We start from the raw sequence: 20,691 nt of genomic DNA on the forward strand, positions 1-20,691 counted from the left end.
ACATGAAAATGTTTGGAAAGGTGGGCAATCCTGTCTACTTAAAGACTCTTAGAGAAGATCCAAAGTGGACTATGATGATGAGGATATATTTAGGAACTCTGGGAGTTAATGTTGGCAGGGATGTAACAAATCAACCCGAACAGAATAGGACGTATTTCTCTCAAATATACGATACTCTGAAGTAAATATATGCATCGTCTTACAAACCTAAAGCACTAAGGGCACAATTTAGATTTTTGTAGTTGGGTGTGGAAAGCAATAAAAATTATTCGAGATCCAATTGCCAGTCCTCCTCCCCCAGCTTTTGTAGGTGCAAGAATCTGCTTTAAATAAAAGCCTGATTAAAAAAAAATTCAAGGAAGTAACATTTATTGCACTTCAGTTAGCTTTTGCTTAAATAACACTTATCTTAAAATCTGATTTGTGTTTAGATGAACAAAAAACCACTGGAAGGACTGTGATGTAGAGTAGATCCGAATGATGTGCTCATCCAATGGATGACCTCAGAAATGTTACGCAAATTTTATATTACAAACGAGTTTTCGAAAACACAGTTTAGAAACGAGGGTAGCTAGCCCAATAGAAGTACGCACAAACAACACAGGTGTGGCGGACTGGCGAGGGCCCTGTCCTTTCTGCTCTAGGGAGAGGACAAAGGAGTATGCAATAATTTGACAATTCCACAGGGGGTTTCGACTACACGTTAAGTCGTCAGAGTCTCAGTGAAACACATCGCATGATGTTTAGTTATGTGCAGTAGGAGACCGCGGGGAAATTACCTCAAACTCGCATCTGGGTGTGGACAGAGTGCACCCGGTCGTTCGCCCTTTCCTCGGCAGCTGGAGGGCTTCCAAAAGGCGGCCGGCTAGTCAGGAGCAGGGGGCGGGGCACTCGTAAACCCCGCCTCGCCTCAGGCTCCGCCCACCAACGAGCCCGCCCCGTTGTCGTCGCGGTCCTCCGAGCGGAAGATGACGTGAGGAAAACCGCGAACATCTCTAGGAGCAGCTCGGCCGGCTGCTCTCCCAGCCTGGGAGCCCGGCGGATGCAGAATCGCCTCTTGGAGCTCCTCTCCCACGGATTTTCGTCCTCCTCTCGGGCCGGGCCGCCCCCCGCGCGGCCCCTGCGGCTCCTAGCACGGCCCCGCGCTCGGCTGCCGCCCTGGCGCGTGCCACTCTGTCGTCCCCGGACGGGCGCGGACCGGCTCGGCCCGGGCGCCGGCGGCTGGGGAGGGGGCGCTGGCCCCGGGGCCGCGCATGCGCCGCCACCAACCTGGGGCTGTCAGTGGAGGGCGACTGCTGGCTCCGAGGGGAGGCGACGCCCTTCGGGGCCAACGGGCCCCGCGCCGAGGCGGCCGTGGGAACAACTCATCCCTTTTCCAGCCCGGGGGCGGGGCTGGGGTCGGGGTCGGGGCTGGTGGGGGCCCCGCCCCCGTCTCCTGGCCTGCCCCCTTCATGGGCCGCGATGATGGCGGCCTTGTACCCGAGCACGGACCTCTCGGGCGCCTCCTCCTCCTCCTCCCTGCCTTCCTCCCCATCCTCTTCGTCGCCGAACGAGGTGATGGCGCTGAAGGATGTGCGGGAGGTGAAGGAGGAGAACACCCTGAACGAGAAGCTTTTCTTGCTGGCGTGCGACAAGGGTGAGAGCTAGGCCCCTTTCTCCGCTTTTGGACGCTCCTGCCCTCCACTCCCATCCTCTCCCCAACCTCAGCTCGGGGCACTCGCTCTTCCTCACGCGCCCAGCATCTGTTCCCGCCGCGCCCACTGCATCTCCTGGGCGGCCCGGCACCGCCTCTGCCCTGTGTGTGCGGAGTTGACAGGCGGGAGTAGCCGCGGGTGCCACCCTCCGAGCACTGCACCTAGGGTGGTGGCTCTGGCTGTGGCCTCCCTTCGTGGGGTCTGGTGTTCGGGTAGCGTCGTGGGGGCCCGGAACCGAAGGTTTTAGCCTCACCTCCGCTACTGACCACCTGAATGACCTGGTATCCCCCACTCGGAGCTTCAGTTCTTTCTGCAAGCCCAGAGGGTTTGTCTAGTTTCAGTCCAAAAATCCCTAGACTTTGCTTAAGATACCTACTGTTTATTGGCTCTCAGCTGGTTTTTGTTATCCGTTTTCTTTAAAACCTTAGTTGTATTATTTAGCACCAGCCACGCAGTGCCTTGGTGTTCAGTGACCTTTGTGTGGGATTAGGTATATCAGTATCCTAGGTGGACAAATAAGACAGGACTTTATGGAGAAATTCTGCTGTAGTCCCAAAGTTTCTTCAAATTTATGGAACAACTTTGTTCGTGCTTTTTATTGGAGAGGAAAGTTTGTTGCTCCTCATCCTTCTTTGGGAAATAAAGGTAGTGCAAAATAATTACAGGGCAGAAATGTGGAATATATTTAATGTGTTTTCGTTGTTTTAAAAAAAATCTAGAAATCGATCACTTTTATAAAGGCCATAATAAAGTCTCTTCATTTATGCATGCCTTCTGTTGACAAATGTAATTTTAAAAAATGGGAAATTGATTGCCCTGAGACTGCTTTTATTTCCTACATGTAAAAAAGTGCCGTAAATTTTCTCTTTGTAAATTTATTCAGCTTGCCTTACAATGGCCACGCTCACTTAGGAAGAATGTTTAGGGTCATGCAAACTTCAAAAATACTAACCCAATGGGTAACTTACACTGTAAAAAGATTAACTACAGAGGATTTTTTGTTTGTTTGCATTTATGAGGACAGCCTCCCTGACCTCTCTAACTGCTTTTGAATAAGATTTTATTTACACAACTTTTTGAAAACACATTGATACATAAAGTCCATCTGTGTCTATCCTGAGTCACTTTTATGATCTTATGTAATAGTATTAAATCATATTATGAAAGCATTTTAGAAAGTCCATACTTCTATGGACACAACTTCAAATAGTCCTGGGAATTTAAGCATGGAATATATGTCTATAACCTCACAAAAATCATTACCTGTGGATGACGTAACATTATTTAGTATTACTGGAAGGGATAGTCTGAGTTCTCTTCCTTCAAGTATTCTCTTAAAGGGAAAGGGAAAAGATTGCTGTACTAGAATTAGTAACTGACAGCTACATCTACCCCCAGCTTACTGAGCTATGGTTATTTTAAAGCAAACAAAGTATGTCAAAAGAGTCAATTTAATATTCCTGCCAAACTGAGGACAGAGCAATGTTGTAATGGAACATGGTGGAGTAAGAACTTGTATGGTGTGTGTATTTAGGATTATTGCATGACATATTTCAAAAAAGTTTTAATATGTTTGACAGTTTTGTAGTCCTTCCAGTAGTGCCAGGTGAAATAGCTTGGTATTCTTTGTCAGTTCAGTTTCCCTTTTATAACATCGTTAAGATCCTTGGAGAGATTTGGCGTTTGGGGGTGAGGTGGAAAGTAAATATGCATGCTTTTTCTCCCCCATATAAGTTAAAATTTTTTCTCATGAGTGAGATTAAATAGATATTTTCCTTTTCAGGTGTGCTGAAATGAGTTCTTGGGTTAGATTTGGAAAAATGGCTTATTTCTTACACATACTTATAGCATACATTTACACTGAGAAAATAACTTTGAGTTACAACAGGGTTTTTTTGTTTGCATGTTTATATTCACTAAAATTTTTAAAACCTTTTTAGTGTTACCCAAACCAAATCTAAAAGTGAGAAATTTCCTGAAGTAGCTATAGTTTCCATTATTACTTTGGAGCTTTCATCAAACCAAATGGCAAACATTTACTGAAACAACTTTTGGGGTAGAGTGCATATGGCATTTCATAGATGACTCACAACCCCATGAGCCAGATTTGTTGTTATCCCCATTTTACAAATGAGAAAAGTGAGACTCTGCAAAATTTTAGAATTATTCTGGCCAAAGTTACATTAGTTAGGAAGTAGTAGAACTGGGATCTATTTTGAGCCTGTGCTCTTAACTAATATGTTATATTGAACTAGTTGTAGTTGAATGGATGAAAGTCATTTGTGCTAGAAAAGACATCCGTATTTGGACTTACTAGTTGGAAATTAAACTTGCTCTCTATGAATGTTTTATTAATCATGGTTTCTGTGAATTATATTTATCCAATGAAAGTAAAAAGCTTTAATAGCACCAGAGAAAATCCACTCTAGAACATCTATGTTTCTCATCCTTTTTCATTAAGCAGTTTTACTCTACAAGTGTAAAATGTTCATAATACATTCCACTTAGGGAGAATTCCTAAAGCAAAAATTGTGGAGATGGGGTGGTTATGTTTCCTAGTGGATGAGTGGCCTTTTGAAAGGTATGCCCAGATTAAGGAGTAAAGAAAAAAAGTAAGAAAGAAAAAGATGTTATAGTTTGATCTTATTGTTTGTATAGCTGGATTTTATGTAAATTAGTTCAGTAGAGCTAGGCAAATGCTGATCCACATAGTGGCCACTTAATAGTGGCTGTTACTGATCTTGAAAGTGGGCCAGAATCATCTCAAAGGTAATATTGGTTCTTTTCTTTCTATAAAATTTACAAGAAAAAATGAATCGAAGTTTCCTGTGCAGTTACATAAAGTTGTCTGCCCCCCCCCCCCCCGGCCAAGTAAAATTCTCAAAAAGTACACTTGTATTCTTTTTAGGCATGGAATGCTGGAATTCAGAGGTAAAGGTTAATTGAAACAAAAGCAGCTGTAAGTGTGTTGTTTTATGAAATGTTAAGCCGTTATTCTTACCACCCACGTCTTTTTCCTTTCTCATTGAGAGTTAGTGTGGTAATGAACCACTTTTATTTGCGGGAGCCAGTGGTTTACTTCAGCTCTACTGGCTGGAGAAGGAATTAATGTGTTTGTTTTGGGAGCATCTAAGCTAAATATAGTTCACATTAATTCACCTCTTTTAAAGTAACTATTGAGTAGATGGTAGCTTTAGTATAAACCCTTTAATTTGCTGATGATCAGTCATCAGTTCTTGTTCAGAAAAAGGAAATGATGAAAGGATTCAGTCTGGATTTAGTCCCTGCCAACTTCCCTTGAAGAGCATTTTCAGGAAATTGGACTTGCAATTACTAAGTCAGGAGGACCTTCTTGAAATTTCAGCATGGGGTCAGGGGAGGGTTGGAGAGAGCAGAATTTCACCTTTATTCTTGGACTCAGTCTAATAATAGTCACCTCAGTCTAATAATAGTCTTGTGTCACCTTTGTGGTTTGATTTGCTGCATTGTATGGAGGTTGCTTTGATGCCTGAATTCCCACTTAAAATTTGCATACCTTTGGCTAAGCATGCTTTTAAAATGGGCAACATTTCTGGGAGAAGTAGTATTAAGCTGCTGTTTTAAAACATCTTACTTAATACTAATGAAACTTTTTAAAAAACTATTTGAAAAGAAATTTCTGATGTGTGTGGTTGAAGAGGATGGCAGTGGGAAGAAAAAGTGCAGAAAACTGGGTACTACCGAGAAGTTTTATGTTGACAAGGGGGACCTAATGTAAAGAGATATATGCTGTGGAGGGAAGAAAATTTTGCAGAAAGGAGAGGTAAGAAGGGTGCTATAGATGAAATTCTACAGACAGCTCACAAATTGTCATTAGGCATAGCATTTAAGTATTTTGTACAGGACAGTTGTCAAATCACCAGTGGAGCCATAGTGTACGGTTCACAGTTATTTTAACAAAAAAGACTCTTAACTCGTCAAAATCTTGTTGGATAGTTTATAACAGACTTATTATTGAGCAGCTCTCTGCTTCATAGTACTATAATACTGGCATTTCTTTGTAGTGATCCCACAGGTATGCTTCTTTATTTCATTTTTAATTTGCTGCTCTTTTCTGTAAGTCATCATCCAGATACATTTATCAAGCTAATTTTGTTAAGGCTCTTGGAAAGTTGCTTTATCAAGAAGTAACTGACTACATCCCTGTCCTTTGTAGATTCTTCTGTATTGGAAATGCTCTCTTGTGCTCTTGTGAGGAGCAGTAAAGGGAAAAAAAGTATATTTGTACCTAACAGATCTGTCTCAAGGGAAGAAACAAATGATCAATTTAATTTTAATTGCCTATTTGTGACTTGGAACATAGGATATTCTTAATATACAGTCTTTGATTCTGAGCAGTTAAAAACATAAGCCAAGCCAAACCCTTTTACCTAGTGTATTATAAACTTTGGGAAAGGGTGTTAAAAGATTAATTTGTATTGTGTGGGTATTGTTGCAACTTAAGAAAATTCCTCTTCTTCCATGCTTCCAGTGTTATAAATATCTTCTTCATAACTGACACCACCAAATTTAATGACACTGAGAAGTTTAAGATCTCAGAATAGTAGTTTATATGTAGAGTTCAAAAGCTATCGCTGGGAGGTGAAAGTAGTGACTTTTAGGAGCCTACATGAATTATCAGAACTAAAAGAATTCCAGTACCACATCAATTTAGTTATGAGATTCAGTGGAATTTCTTTAGATGCCAAAACTTTGTGATCTATAAAGTGATGATCAGCACTGTTATTAATAGTTTCTCTTAATTAAAAAAAAATCTCATGTTTATTTTCTGGTCATATTTTTGCTCCATCACTAATCCTTTTATAATTTTGTAGCTTCATTTGTGTTGATTGATAGTATATTTTTTCAGTTTTATAAATATTTATAATTTAAATGTATATGAGTTTAAATTTAAGCAACACAACAAATTCTTTATGAAACTCTGTTGCTGCATACCTAATATTAACTAAAGTTTTATACAACTTGTAACATCACTGTGTATTGGACTGCAAGTCATTTACCAGACTCTAATTACAAAATAAACATTGCTTCTAAGAGACTCAAGAATATGTTAATTTTTAATTTATAAACTAATTAACTATTAAAAAATCAGCATTACCTTCTACGCTCTAAGTATAATTTTTTTCCTGCAGCAATGTCTTTGCTCTTTTGCCAGGTGATATTTATTATCATTAATAGTCTTCATTAATGGACAATTATGGTAATAATTATCTTTTTCCAAAAATATTCAGCATACCATGTTTCCAACTCTTTAATTTTGAAGATTTCATTCACAGTAATATGATTACAAATACATTGGGGTCTATGATAAATGCTGGGTTTTGCACATTTGGTAAACTACATTTTAAATCATCTGCACTCTGAAAGTCTTGTATGTATTTTTTTTTCTTTTTAGAATTTGGTTCAAACTAATTTGAAGTTTGCTGTAAACATTTTAATCAATACTGTCACTATTTATATTTCCATATCCAACAACTGGAATTTGATCATGTCTTTGTATTTTTTTACTTCGTAATTCTTTTTCCTCTTAATAATAAAATCTTCTGTTTTAAGTGTCTTTAGTAATAGTTCAATTAGAATGTTGCAGTTCCCAGAGCAAAAAGTTTTGTTATAGAAACTTGATTTGAAAAGCTTTTTCTGACAGATAAATTCTTTCATGCTTCATAACTAACTGAAAATTTAGTTACCATAAAATTAAACTGATCAATATTAATGCTCCCATTTCAGTGATGTTGAAATTTACCATCATATGGCAGAAAATAAAATGAGATGCCATTGTAGAAAAGGTGGAATCACCAGTTCTTCATCGATACTATAACAGTTTTCCACTGTATTTCTCAAGGGTTTATCACAGTTGGCCAGCGTGAATTTGTTGCTAGGGATCCATGAGATTACGCTGGTATTTTTATGTACTATTTCATTTAAAAAAATTACTCGTTAGGACTCGCTACATTGATTTCATGACTGCTAATGGGTTGCAACCTGCAGTTTGGAAAATATTGGTTTAGAAAGATCATAGTGGGTGAGTGGGAGAGTGGCAACAAGATAAATTCAGAATGGTAGCAGGGCCAAGATCCCATAGGGCTCAGTAAGCCACAGGGAAGATTTTGGCATTTAAAGTGTAATTAAAAATCTCGAGGATTGAAAACCTGGTATGATTTTAATTTTAAAATGATCACTCTGGCTGCTGGGTGGAGAGTAGACTAAAGACGTGGTGTCAGAGCAGGGGTGGGGAAACTGGTCCACAGGCCAAATCCACCCACCACTTGTTTTTGTAAGGCCTGTAGGCTAAGAATGGGTTTTACATTTCAAATGGGAATAAATCAAAAGAAGAAGAATATTTCGTAACATGTGAACATTATATGAAATTCAAACTTGAGCGTCCATAAATAAGGTTTTATTGGAACACATTGGAGCTTATTGTGTACGTACGGTCCATGGCCACTTTTGTGCTGCCAGAGCAGATTTGAGTATTTGCAACTGGGATTGTATGGCCCACAAAGCCTAAATTTTCACTGTGTGGCCCTTTATAGAAAAAGGTTTTTGACCCCTGTACTAGAATGTAGGCAGGTATAAAAGTAGAGAGGTTAATGCAGAGTCCAGGAGAGAGATGATGGTGTCTTGTACTGGGGGTAGCAGTATGCAGTGGATAAAGTGAATAAGTATGGGAAATATTTTGGAGAGGGGGAGCTGAGAAGTCTTGCTGTTGAATTTGTATACTGGTGGAATTGGTTGAAAAAGTTTCTTCTCAAAATAAAAAGTTTCTTTTCCTTCACTGGAAAAAAACAACCATTGAGCTAAAAATGTAAATGAATTATGTTACATTTCTTTCTATATGTTATATTCTAAAAGATGAAAAGTGTATGTAACTCTTAAAAGCAACTTTAGTATAAAATTTTAAAAATGTATATGTATGCGTGACATAAGAATGCATTGTAATCCTTACTCTATAGCTTCTTGTTATATATTTTAAATTAACTAACCTCTTCTTACATATACACTCATGATAAATATTAAGACTATTCTGGGCTTTCTGAATATAGCTTATTGTTTTAAATGACTTGCAAATATAAACTTAGGTGGAATGCTTAGAAACCATTCTAGGTTTCCTATAGGTTCTGTGACTAGTTTGTAATTTTTCTTTTGCATGAGTGTAGCAACTGTGGCAGGGTGGAAGTTTTTATTATTTCTAGAGGTAAAAATTATCTGGTTTTGATTTTTAAGTTTTTTTCCCCTTACATAGCCCCTGTCTGTAATGGAAATAGTCTTTGAAACCTTAAAGCTGATGTATCTGACATTTGCAATACATTTACTTTTTAAACAGCAACCTAAACTTTTAAAACATGTAGCAGTTGTTTTTGACCATTTGCTATATGTGAAGTTTATAAAATTTTATAAGAATTATATTTATATACAGTGCTTTAGACTTTTCTGTCTCTAGCAACATGGCTGACTAGGTAATCTGAAAACTCTTCTGCTTGAGATCGCCTAGAAATGCTAGCTAAAATATAACAAACATCTATTTAAATGAACAGCTGAGCTTTCAAGAAAGTAAGGGAAGCAGATTCAAACATAAAGAAAAGACTGGATAACAGAGGAGTGTGTGAGCTGACATTTGACTGCTCTGGGTGTGGGAGCAAGAGTTATTGGTCTGGGCATTGTAGGGATTTGAATTTTAATGCCCATATAGAAACAGGTTACAAAGCCTTGAGTTTGTACAACGTGAGGGTTTGGAACAACATCTAAGCATGAAACCAGGAGCCTTAAAGGACTACACTTTTAGCAGAGGGGTAGATGAGAAAAGAACCTGTCCATCAGCAAAGGGAGACTACAAAGAAGCTTTTAAATAAGACTTCTCTATGAATTTGTAACTATGGTTCTGCCTTTTGTTGGCCTGGGGTTTAAATTAATACTACCTACTTCATCTGGGAAAACCTAAACTGAGAAATTAATACAAAAATGATTCATAGGGTAGCAAAATCTCTGTTACCTGGAAAAAGCAAACAACATCCTTGGTGGGACAAATTTTCATACCAGGCTACCTAGTTTCCCATAGTTAAGCTGCATGAAGATGAGTTTGCAGTACCCAATTTAAAAATTCAGAAGATAGCCACCCATTATCATGACTCAGTAGACACAATAAATAAGATTAAATCCCTAAGACTGTCAGATAATTATCATATAGAGACCATAAAATAAGTATGTTTAAAATGACTAAGGACTTAAAATAAGGAAGTGAAAACAGAAGAAAGTATATCAAAAGATTTGGAAATAAATTTATAGAAATAAATATAGAAAGATTTATAGAAATACAAAACATAATCATTAAAATTTTTAAAATTAATGAGTGGCTTCATCAGCAGAACTAGTTGAAGGAGGAATAAGTGACTGGACGAGAAATCAGAAGTTATCCAGAATGCAGGAAAGAGAGTGAGAAAGAGGAAATATAAGACATCTTTAGAGACACAGAAGTTGGAGTGGGACGATCTTAAATGATGTCTAAAGAAGTTCTGAAAGGAGAAAAAACAGTATAGGATGAAGCAATATTTGAAGAGATAATGGCTGAAAATATTGCATTTTGATGAGGAGATTCAGAGAGCCTAATGAATTCCGGGCAGGATAAATAAAAAACGAATCCTCACCTAGATATATCATTAAACCAAAGAAAATATATCAAGAGTTTTTATGGGTAGCATCCTCTTCCAACTAAGATACTGAAATAAATTCACCTGAAATAAGGTTTTCAAGTTTTTTTCCAATAGTGACAAATCTGCATGTTCACTATCATTTCAACTTGTGACTAAGAAATTCACTTTGTGAATTGCTTGATAAGTTTTTGTCATGGAGCATTAGTATCTAAATATTAATTAGTGCTATGAGGAAAATATTTCTTTTTGACTAGTTTTCTTTTTTTAATGTATTTTATTTCTTAAATTGAAGTACAGTCAGTTGCAATGCGTCACTCTCTGGTGTACAGCACAATGTCCCAGTCATGCATATACATGCGTATATCCGTTTACTTTTTTTTTTCCATTAGAGATTATTACAAAATATTGAACATAGTTCCCTGTGCTATACGGAAGAAACTTTTTTTTTTTAAGTCTGTTTTTATATATAGTGGCTAACAATTGTAAAAGTTTTCTTCTTGAGGGAAGTAAGGAAATATACCATTAGGAAAACTACCTTTCATCTTCTTCCAAAATGTGTGGGGACTTTAATGTCATTGGTTAAAAATAATAGCAAAATTTATTTAAAATTTTAACCCAAAAAAGTCTGTTACCTTTTTTATTCACTCATTTGGTCCAGTTTTAGGATTTTCTCTTTCTGTGTCATGAAATCATTTCTTTCCTTCTGTTTTCCACTCTGATTGTTCTTTTCCTTTTTCTTATCCATAGACTTCTAAGGAACAACTATATTTGCAAGTCACTTAAAATGGTTTATTTTTCTTACGTTAAAAAGTAAGATGAAATAAAATAAAACCCACTTTGCTTTCTTTCTCTAATATTTATCTTTTGATTTATTCCCCTTATTATGTACTAGTTAGCAGACGAGTATTGTGGGCCCTCTGTGAAAATGATTACCTCCATAATTATTCTCATTTTCCTTTGTGGGTTAGCTGTTTTGATGTGGGGTAGTTAGCCAGAAGCTACTCTGCATAATCCTGACAAATCAAACTTCACTTTGAAATATTCTGTCTCTGGTCTTTACAAGTGTTAATCCTAATCCTGCTTTAGAGTTTTGTCAGTTGATTATTCCCTCATCATCTAATCTAAACATCTTCACTAATAAGATGGGTGTGTGTGTGTTCGTGTGTGTGTTGGGAGAGTGGGGAGAAGAGGAGGAATTTCAGGCACCTTTTCCTCTTACTATACATACCTACAAGCATATACATATTCACACTGCTTTTCCAAAGTGTACTTTGCCCTGTAAAACCTCTTCATAATATCCTCCACTTATTACAAGATCTCATTTTTAACCATTTAACCATTTAATGTGTGTATGTATTTGAGATATAAAACTTAAATCCTTTATGTTTCTAATTTTTCTAGCATCTAGTCTGTACTTTTGGACATTCTTTATTGCTTTAAATGTCTCCCAAAACTTTCCTTATAATCAATCAGTTATGAATTTTAAACAAATTTTATTTTAAACTGCATATTTAAATTTTTTCTACTTTTTATGTTTGCAGCCAATATACATACTATTTTATCAGGATGTAAGTTTTTCAGCAAGGAAACGTTCACATTTTCTTTGCACATTTCCATATACAAAAATGAGTTTAGATTTTTTAATATTTTAAATCAACAAGCTAAATTTTCTTTACAGATGTTCTTATTTAATATATCATGGATATTAAATTATGTTTGTATATTGTTATTTAGGTGACTATTATATGGTTAAAAAGATTTTGGAGGAAAACAGTTCAGGTGACTTGAACATAAATTGCGTAGATGTGCTTGGGAGAAATGCTGTTACCATAACTATTGAAAATGAAAACTTGGATATACTGCAGCTTCTTTTGGACTACGGTTGTCAGGTACAAGGCTAGATAATCTTATCCAGTAGCTTCTAAGTACTGTTAGATATGCCTTGTTTTCTTCTATTTCCCTCCCACCTTCCCTCCCTCCCTTTTTTTCTTCTTCTCTTCATATCTGTTTTTTCTCTTTCTGTCACCTTGTATTTGTGAAAGCCACTAAAAGTTTTTAAAACAACCCCCAAAAACTTTTTTTTATAATATTTTGACTTGATTTATCTTTTTCTCCCAACTTTTATTTCCTCCCCCTTATATGTTTTAAAATATCCAACAGTGGTAAATTATCATAACTAATTAAAGATGACTTTGTTTTTATTACTTATTATTTATTTGTCATATATATCAGAAAGTAGTATAAGTATTCTGGAAGTGTTGGGAGAACAGTTATTTCTGTAGCCCATATGATTTATAGGCATAAGAACAAAATGCTTCTCACTCACAAAGCAATTTTCAGTTTGACTTTGTTTTCTCCTGTTAAGTTTTATTAAATTAAATTTTCCTTTTTGTCTGAAATTTAGTGTTTGCTTATAATTAAAGGTGAATGAATTTTTTTAAACTGGAAAATACTGACCTTTCTGTTTGTCTTCATATCATTCAGGTGAAAAAGCAGGCATGTGTATAGGTCTCGAAAGAATTCAGTCAAGAGATTCTGAAGGAAATTTAATAATACAATTTTCTTTCCTTTTTGGTTTGCTTATGGGACTTAGCACATGAATTCTGGCTCTTTTCTTTTTCTTTCAAATAGTGTGATTATTGTAGCTTTAAATTAATGAGACTTCTTTTTTTTTGAGTGGCACCAGGGAGCACTCACAGATTTTTTTAAAAAATAAGTAGGTTAGTCCTATGTACATTTCTTTATAGAGATAATAATATACATATGTATATTACAACATATGGCACTGTCTCTATGTATACGTATTTAGAGTAGAAAAAGAAACGCTTTCTCAGACATTTCAGTTACACAGAGCACCACCAAGAGCCAGGAAGTGAAAAATACCTCTGAGCAGCCAGAGTAGATGCCATGAAGTTTACCATTTATGAACTTTAGTCATAGGAGTATGTCTGGAGACCTTCTTCAAAGTCTATTTTTTCTCATTTTAGATTGTACATCAATAAACTTAGTTAGTTTTCTAATCCATAGAGAACGAGAGGGGCAGCATAAGGGCTGTAGTGGAACGAAGTGAGGCACAGGACCTCTGACTCTGCTTAATAAAGACGTCTGCAGCATTACATGCCTGATAATCTCTAAGGGAGCCCTATGTGAGAGTGGTAACTGACGTTTATAACAATGGCCCAGAGGCAGTAAGGGAAAGTTAAATTATATTCAGTATGTATTGTTTTAGAAGAAGGAAGAATATATATAGTACTTCTGAAGCAGAAAACTTACGTCAAAATAGTTGAAATTTCAAAGTTAAACACTTAAAGGCATAAGCTTCAGTTACCTAGACAATAAGGTTACCAAGAAAGTCTCTGATGATTCTATATAAAAGAGGTATTATGGTATAATAATCATTGTTGTCTTTTTACATGTAAGAGTCTATGTATATAAAATTTCTGCAATGTCCATGGTTCTTTCACATACGTGATCACAGTTGAACGTCATAGCCAACCTATATAGATGTATTATTTTATAGTTCAGAAAACTGAGGCTCACAGACTGTAATGAATTGCCCAAAGTTCTAAAGTAAGGGCAAAGCTAAGATTTGAACCTAGTCTTCTGACTGCAAATCCCATGCTCTTTCCAGTTCACTGTGTTCTGTCTCAGGTTACCTCAGGTTGTTCTGTCTTCTCTGTAAGTCAACAAATGTCCAAGGCCTTTGGGTTGGTTGTGATTGTGGAAATGAATATGTAAAACATGAGTTCTGTACTAAAGGACTAATTGCACAATGAAAGTATATATGAATTTTTAAATCAATTAAGTAATACAAAAATGTATTCCCTAAGTGCTAAGTGGTAATAATACTTGACCTTTGTGTATTCCTTTGAGATTACAAGGTGCTTTCATGTATTTTATCTTGTGGTATACCAGTGGTTCGCAACTGGACAATTTTGTCCCTCAGGGAACATTTGGCAACAGCTGGAAACATTTTGATTTTACAGCTGGGAGTGGGTTACTGCTGGCACCTGGTGGGCAGAGGTAGGGATACCGCTAAACAACCTATGGTGAACAAGACAGCCCCTAAACAAAGAATTATCCCACAACAAAGAATTATCTGGCCCAAAATGTCAATAGTGCCACTATTGAGAAACTCTGTTTCGTACTTAAACTTTTGTGGTTTGCAATAAATGTTTTGGAAACTGGATTGGAGCCATCAAGAAAGGTTTCATGGAAGAGTGTCAGTTGAGCTCAGCCTTGAAATACTAATAATTGGTAATATTTATATAGTTCTACCGTGTACTAGGAATCTTAAATATATTCACTTCTTTAGTCCTCACAACAGCCCTGTGAGATAGGTACAATTATTATTCCTATTTTATAGAGGAGAAAGCCAAGGTACAGAAAATTTCAGTAACATGTCCAAAGTCAACAGCATAAATGCCACATCCGGAATTAGAACCCAGGTTCTGGCTCCAGAGTACATGCTTTTACCTATTTCCTGAAACTACTCTCAAAAATGTATAGCTAGGTCAGGGATAGGAGGTGGAGAAAGATGTAAACAAAGGCACATTCAATGTATATTCTTGAGACAGTGAATTGACGTAGTCTTTTTGAACAAAATATTTGGGTTGGATAGCAGTGGGAGATACCTGGGAAAATAACTAAAACAAAACTGATGAAAAGAGCCTGAATGCCAGGCTAAGAAATTTGTGTTTTATATGATAGATAGTGAGATCATTAAATGATTTTTGAGAAAGGATGTCATGTGTCCAATGGCATTTTAGAAAAACCAATTAGTGGCTGTGTTCAATATAGATTAAGAAGTGGAAAGTGGGGAGGGCTATAAATAGCTTGAGTGAGCGGTTTTTATAGTAATCCAAATATGAAGAGATTAAAGCCTGACCTAGAATACTGGGCTCTAAGAATGAGAGAGGGATGGCAGATGTGAGAGATGTTATGGGGGAAGTATTGATAGAACTTAGTGAGTATTTGAATTTGGAGGAGGGAACTGAGAAGGAGTCCAAGATGATTTGAAAATCTTAAACATGGGTGATTTGGAGAAGGTTGAAAGAAAAACAGGAAGCTAAGAAGTCAAGCTCAGGGCAGAGAAATGTGAATTCTGGTTTTAGCCTTGTTTATTTTAAGGATATCAGGCAGTTTCCAATGGAACGCTTACAACTCTAGGGAGAGGTTGGGCTGGAGAGATACAGCAGTCGTGGGCGTGGGGAGATCACCGACATTGCGACAGCGGGTGAAATCACAGAGAAGAGCAAACTAGTGCTGATTCTTTCTCAGGGAGCATCTACATCAATAAAGTACATTAGAAGGAAAGGGTTTCATTAAAGGAGTTAGGATAATGCAGCGTTGTGAAGACCAAAGAAACAGTTTTACTATGTTGCTTAGAAATCAAGAAACACGTGGAAGTAGGAAAGGCCATTAGATTTTGAAACTCTGGCATCGCGAAAATTAGAGAAAATGATATGCATGGGTTTGAGAAGTTTGCAGAGTGGGAGAGTAAAAACTTGAGTGGTAAGAAAAAGATAGATCAAGTCAAGTTAGCAAAGAGTAAGGAAGAATTTCATGTTTTTAGGAGGTGGGGCTAGGACTGGTATTTCTGCGAATGGAGGACCAAGGTCCTATAGAAGACTGCAGCACTAAATTAAAACCAAGGTGGAAAATTTAGCTTTGGGAAGGAAACAAGTAGTTTCTTACTCTGAGCTTAGAGGAAAGAGTATGGGAATTGTTGAAAAGACAAATTCTGAGGCGGGAAGGAAGATAGTAACCTCATTAATACATAATATATACTGAATAGATTTTAATAAGGAATGATCAAATATCTGAGCAATTGAGAAACAAAACCAATGAGGACATTTTGTATACCCACAGATATTTTTTAAACAATTTAAAACATTTTTTCCTTCAGAACTTCCTTCTTTATCAAATAACACAGCATTGTGCAGAATAAGTCAATGGCAACTCCTTATTTAATGACTTTTTTACATAAATAAATATTTTTACATCTGAAGCTTATTCTTTTAAGCATGGAAAGATTTAACATGAATCTTTCTTTATTCTTAACTAAATAGTATATCTGAATATAATTTAACTTTACCATCGTAAGTGGGTGTCGAGAGTGTAATCATTTTACTTTGCTTCATATAGTCTGAAACGATTGACATATTTTCCTTATATTAAATGGCTTCAGCCTGCTGTGTATTGACTGATTTTGCTATGCTGATATTTTATCTTCTCAATGATCAACTTTTTAGCAATTTTTTCATCCTTTTCCCTCTTCTTTGTTGGCTTTAATCTAGCTCTTCCCTTTTTCAGTAGAGACCTGAAGTGTACTTAGGAAAGCCAGATATCCGTCATTTATAGACTACTCTGTCCGTGTGGTTGAGGCAGTTGCTTCTAGGAAATAATGCCCATGAAGTTAGTTTGTGACAGCTCAGTATGGTTCTGGAAGAAACTTGCAGCTAGATCCATGCCTATGTTTCAGATGATTGGAGTTACCTAGTGTTTTGACTTTGAGATCAGGGGCATTACTGTAGTTATCTTTATAGGTTAAAATTAAAAATAATAAATGAAATATTTAGTAGTAATGAACACATGGTTCTTTTTGTTTGTTTGCTTTACCTGACCAAGTCCAGTAAAAACTGAAGAAAAATTTTTTCAAAGCAGAAAAATAATAATGCTAGTTTCTAAAGAATAAGCTACAGCCCAATGAACCTAAAAGTTTAAAGGGATAAAATAGTAATTTAAGTGTCCCCTGAGAGTGGGGAGTTTTTCCTTTATGAATACATAGGCAGTTTCTAATGGTTGAACATGGCCCCCAATCCTTTCTTTGAGGTGCTTAGTCCTATTTTTACACATCCAGGTAAAATCTGTCATTTTTAGTCCTATTTTTGACATCTAGATAAAGTAGGTGAAAGTTTTTTGTTTTCAGCTATGAGGAATATTTAACATCTGATATAATTTCATTTTCAAGGGAGAAAATGTTTATTCAAATAGTTATTAAAGATGATCATAGTCTAACAGATAAAGACTGAAAATAATCAAGGCATTTTCTTAGGTTAAATCATTACTTATCCCCATTTTTCTCTTCTGCCTTTATGGTTATCCTTACAAAACAAAACAAAAAAACCCCCAAAACCTGATGTCACAGTTGCCAGTGATCATAATAGGACTGTAGACTTGGTTACAGAGAATTGGAAAAAAATCTCTATTTCCTCAGCTTCTATTTACTTTTTCCTCCTATCAAAGTTGGAGCTTCAAAATGAGCTATGGGAGTACTGAGTTTGGGAGTAAAACTATAAAGTCACTTCTCCCTCTTATCTCTAAGGACAGTGGTAGCCTAGTTCTTTGTGTTTTTTACTTGATAAGATTGCAACATTAATGTCGTATTTGTAATTTCAGTCAGCCATCTGTGCTTTAAAGATGAGAGCAGATGTTTACATATTTTCCCATTGTCCCTTAGCTCATGGTTGCATTGATTAGCATTTTTATCAGGCTGAACACAATCCTTTACCTGTAGTAATTGTTCTTGGCAGTGTCTTTTATAGATTTGGAGTGTTAAGATTCTTTTGGTCCACAGTTCAAGAGTAAAGATCTTAGGAAAAAAAGAACATTTCAATTTAAATACTGCATGGATCAGCACTATTTCATTAATAAACCCCTCTGTCAAGCATTCATTATTTCGTCAGCTCATGCAGTGAACCCAGGACAAAAATGTGTGTGTTGTGGTACACAGAAGTACTGCTAAGGCAAGCAAATGTACTATTTGGACAGCCTAAATTTTTGAAAATTCAGTATTACTGTATATAATACAGTTTAAATTAAAAATAGTTTTATTTATGAATTATTAGTAAAAATAAATAGTTTACCTTTTTTATCCTCCATTTTCATTTTTTAACCTTTTTTTTTTTAAAGTCCGCAGATGCTCTTTTGGTGGCAATCGACTCTGAAGTAGTGGGAGCTGTTGATATACTACTTAATCATCGACCAAAACGATCATCAAGACCAACTATAGTAGTTAGTACTCTTAAATATTTATTAATTTGGATTTTTAAGCCAAAATATATCTCTGCTCCATTGCCATTATTTTTGTCCCCCCCAATTTATTTTGTTTTAAATAAATAGATTTTTTTACTCCGTAAAATATTGCTTTAAAGTAAGTAGACACTTGCAAGAATAATTAATATTGCTTTCAGGAAACCTTTTAAAACTAGTGATATTTCTATAATTTTGTTAATATGATCCAGTATTTTTAGTCTGAAACATTCTGCAGGTTAAGTTGAAAATATAGATTAGTTTCCAAATGGATCTAAGAATTAAAGAATGAAACTATAAAACTGGAAGAAAATGTAGGTGAATATTTAGCTGATTGGGAGAGAAAAACTTTGAGCATAAAAACAATGGACAATGCGGCACAGCCTTTGGCTGTACAGAAGTTAAATTTCTGGAATCAAGGCATCAGGCAAAATTTAAAAGGCAGATAGATAACTTTCAAAAGATATTTTCAGCATATATCACAAATTCATAATCTTAATATTAGGCAAATTGATGAAAAACACCAAAATGAGAAAAGGACATGAAAAAAATCTCAAAAGAAGGTACAAAATATTAAACTTTACTGACAGTCAAATAGAAGATGCTAATTTTTGCTTATCAAATTAGCAAAGTTTTTTAAAAAAAATCATTGATGGCAAAGGAGTAGTCCAGTCTCATATATCACAGGTAGGGAGGGTGTTTTGGGAAGCAGTTTGGCAGGATATGTCATACACAAGAGAGATGTTCACATTCTTTAACCTTGTGCTTCCTCCTCTAAAATTTATCAAGGAAGTGGTCAAAAATATTAATTGTAATCTTATTTGTAGAAATGAAAAAAACATGTGACACACTCTAAATATCCCAAAATGAAAGATTGGAAATATAAATAATTACATATGATTAAAATGGTACTTTTAAAGGAATATTTAGGAACATGAAAACATACAATATAGGAAGTGAAAAAAATGAGGATAATGAGCTGTACATATAATATAATCCAAGGTTAAAAATATGCATAGAAAAGGAACTGTATGGCTCTCATTACCAAATTAAGGATTTTTTTCCTTATTCTTATTTTCTTTATTGTTTTTATAATTAAGAAGATAGTTACTAATAAGAAAATATATTCTATAAAAATGAGGTATTTGTTGTATATCAAAATTTAAAAGTTGTAACACTCATTACTGGTAAGATGTAGTGAAATAATCAGTAAAAATAATTTCTGGGACTGTAAACTAGCTATACTCATATGAAAAATATTGTTTTGAGAAAGAATTATCAATTGGATGCATATTATCTGCCATTATCTGAGAACAATGAGAAGCTCCCCTAAATTACATACTTTATCATATATTAGCTGAAATATTTTACCCTCATTTAAACTATTACAAAGTTTGTGTAAGCGTGACATTCTCCAGAGGATAGTTCCAACTAGTTTAAGTGGTGGTAAGAAACCAACAAGAATTGAGGGGGAAAAGGCTAAGAATATGGCCCCTGTCCAAAGAATCAGAAATGTCTGGAATCTTGTTCAATTTCTGCCACCTAACCTGCAGTAACTAGTATATTTTGGTAGACCTATTCCACTTTCTAGCCTTTTAACCCATTTACCTTCTTGGGGAGGTTGGGTGTAGTGTGTCAGGATATTAGAGCAACTGACATATTATTTCATCACCATTACCACTGCCAATTGAATCTTGAGTTGCAAGGGTGGGCTGTCCTCACTTACTCAGTGAAAAAATACTTTCTACTTTACCTTTAACAAAAAATGTTATCCAGCCTTTGCTTGAATTATAGTTTAATAGCCCTATTACTTCTAGACAGGTAATGTCAAATATTTTTATACACTTTTTTTTTACCACCTCAGTGAATTTATTCTGTATTCCTGGCTTATCAAAATTATCTTTTGATAAATTTTGACTTTCAAATACAGTTGGGTTTTTTTGGTAGTATATAGCTTATATTATGAGCAATAGAATTATGAACTTTAATCATCTATGTCTAATAATGTTTTTCATATAGTTAAGTGTGTTTCATAGGAAAAGTGAGAGCTATTTTTTCCCTAAGGGATTAAATATGATTTTCTCCTCTTTATAACCTCTTTTTTGTAATTAGGGAGAATGGAGTAAATTTTTAGATTTCTCTGTAGTTTTTTTTTAAACATTTTTTTATTGAGTTATAGTCATTTTACAATGTTGTGTCAAATAAGTTCATTAATTTGAAGTCCCCAATAAATAAATGGAAAGTATATAAACCAACTATTCATGAAAAAGGGAAAA

At 35.7% G+C, this 20,691-nt stretch overlaps 1 protein-coding gene across 6 annotated transcripts in view; it reads left to right on the plus strand.

Annotated features, from left to right (window-relative positions):
• The first annotated feature begins 959 nt into the window (after window positions 1-959).
• The window catches only part of TRPC1 (transient receptor potential cation channel subfamily C member 1), a 60,045-nt gene continuing 40,313 nt past the window's right edge, over window positions 960-20,691 (plus strand). Inside the window, exons 1-3 of one of the 6 annotated variants that reach the window (XM_006202773.4) lie at window positions 960-1,636; window positions 12,116-12,270; window positions 18,296-18,397. In XM_006202773.4, coding sequence (XP_006202835.2) covers window positions 1,462-1,636; window positions 12,116-12,270; window positions 18,296-18,397 — 432 coding nt within the window. In that variant the 5' untranslated portion in view covers window positions 960-1,461. Of the gene's footprint in view, window positions 1,637-12,115; window positions 12,271-13,882; window positions 14,060-18,295; window positions 18,398-20,142; window positions 20,237-20,691 lie in introns of those variants that run through there. The other 5 variants (XM_006202774.4, XM_072958613.1, XM_072958608.1 and 2 more) reach the window with 5 other exon arrangements.

Source organism: Vicugna pacos, chromosome 1 (assembly GCF_048564905.1).
Source record: "Vicugna pacos chromosome 1, VicPac4, whole genome shotgun sequence".
Taxonomy (NCBI): domain Eukaryota; kingdom Metazoa; phylum Chordata; class Mammalia; order Artiodactyla; family Camelidae; genus Vicugna; species Vicugna pacos.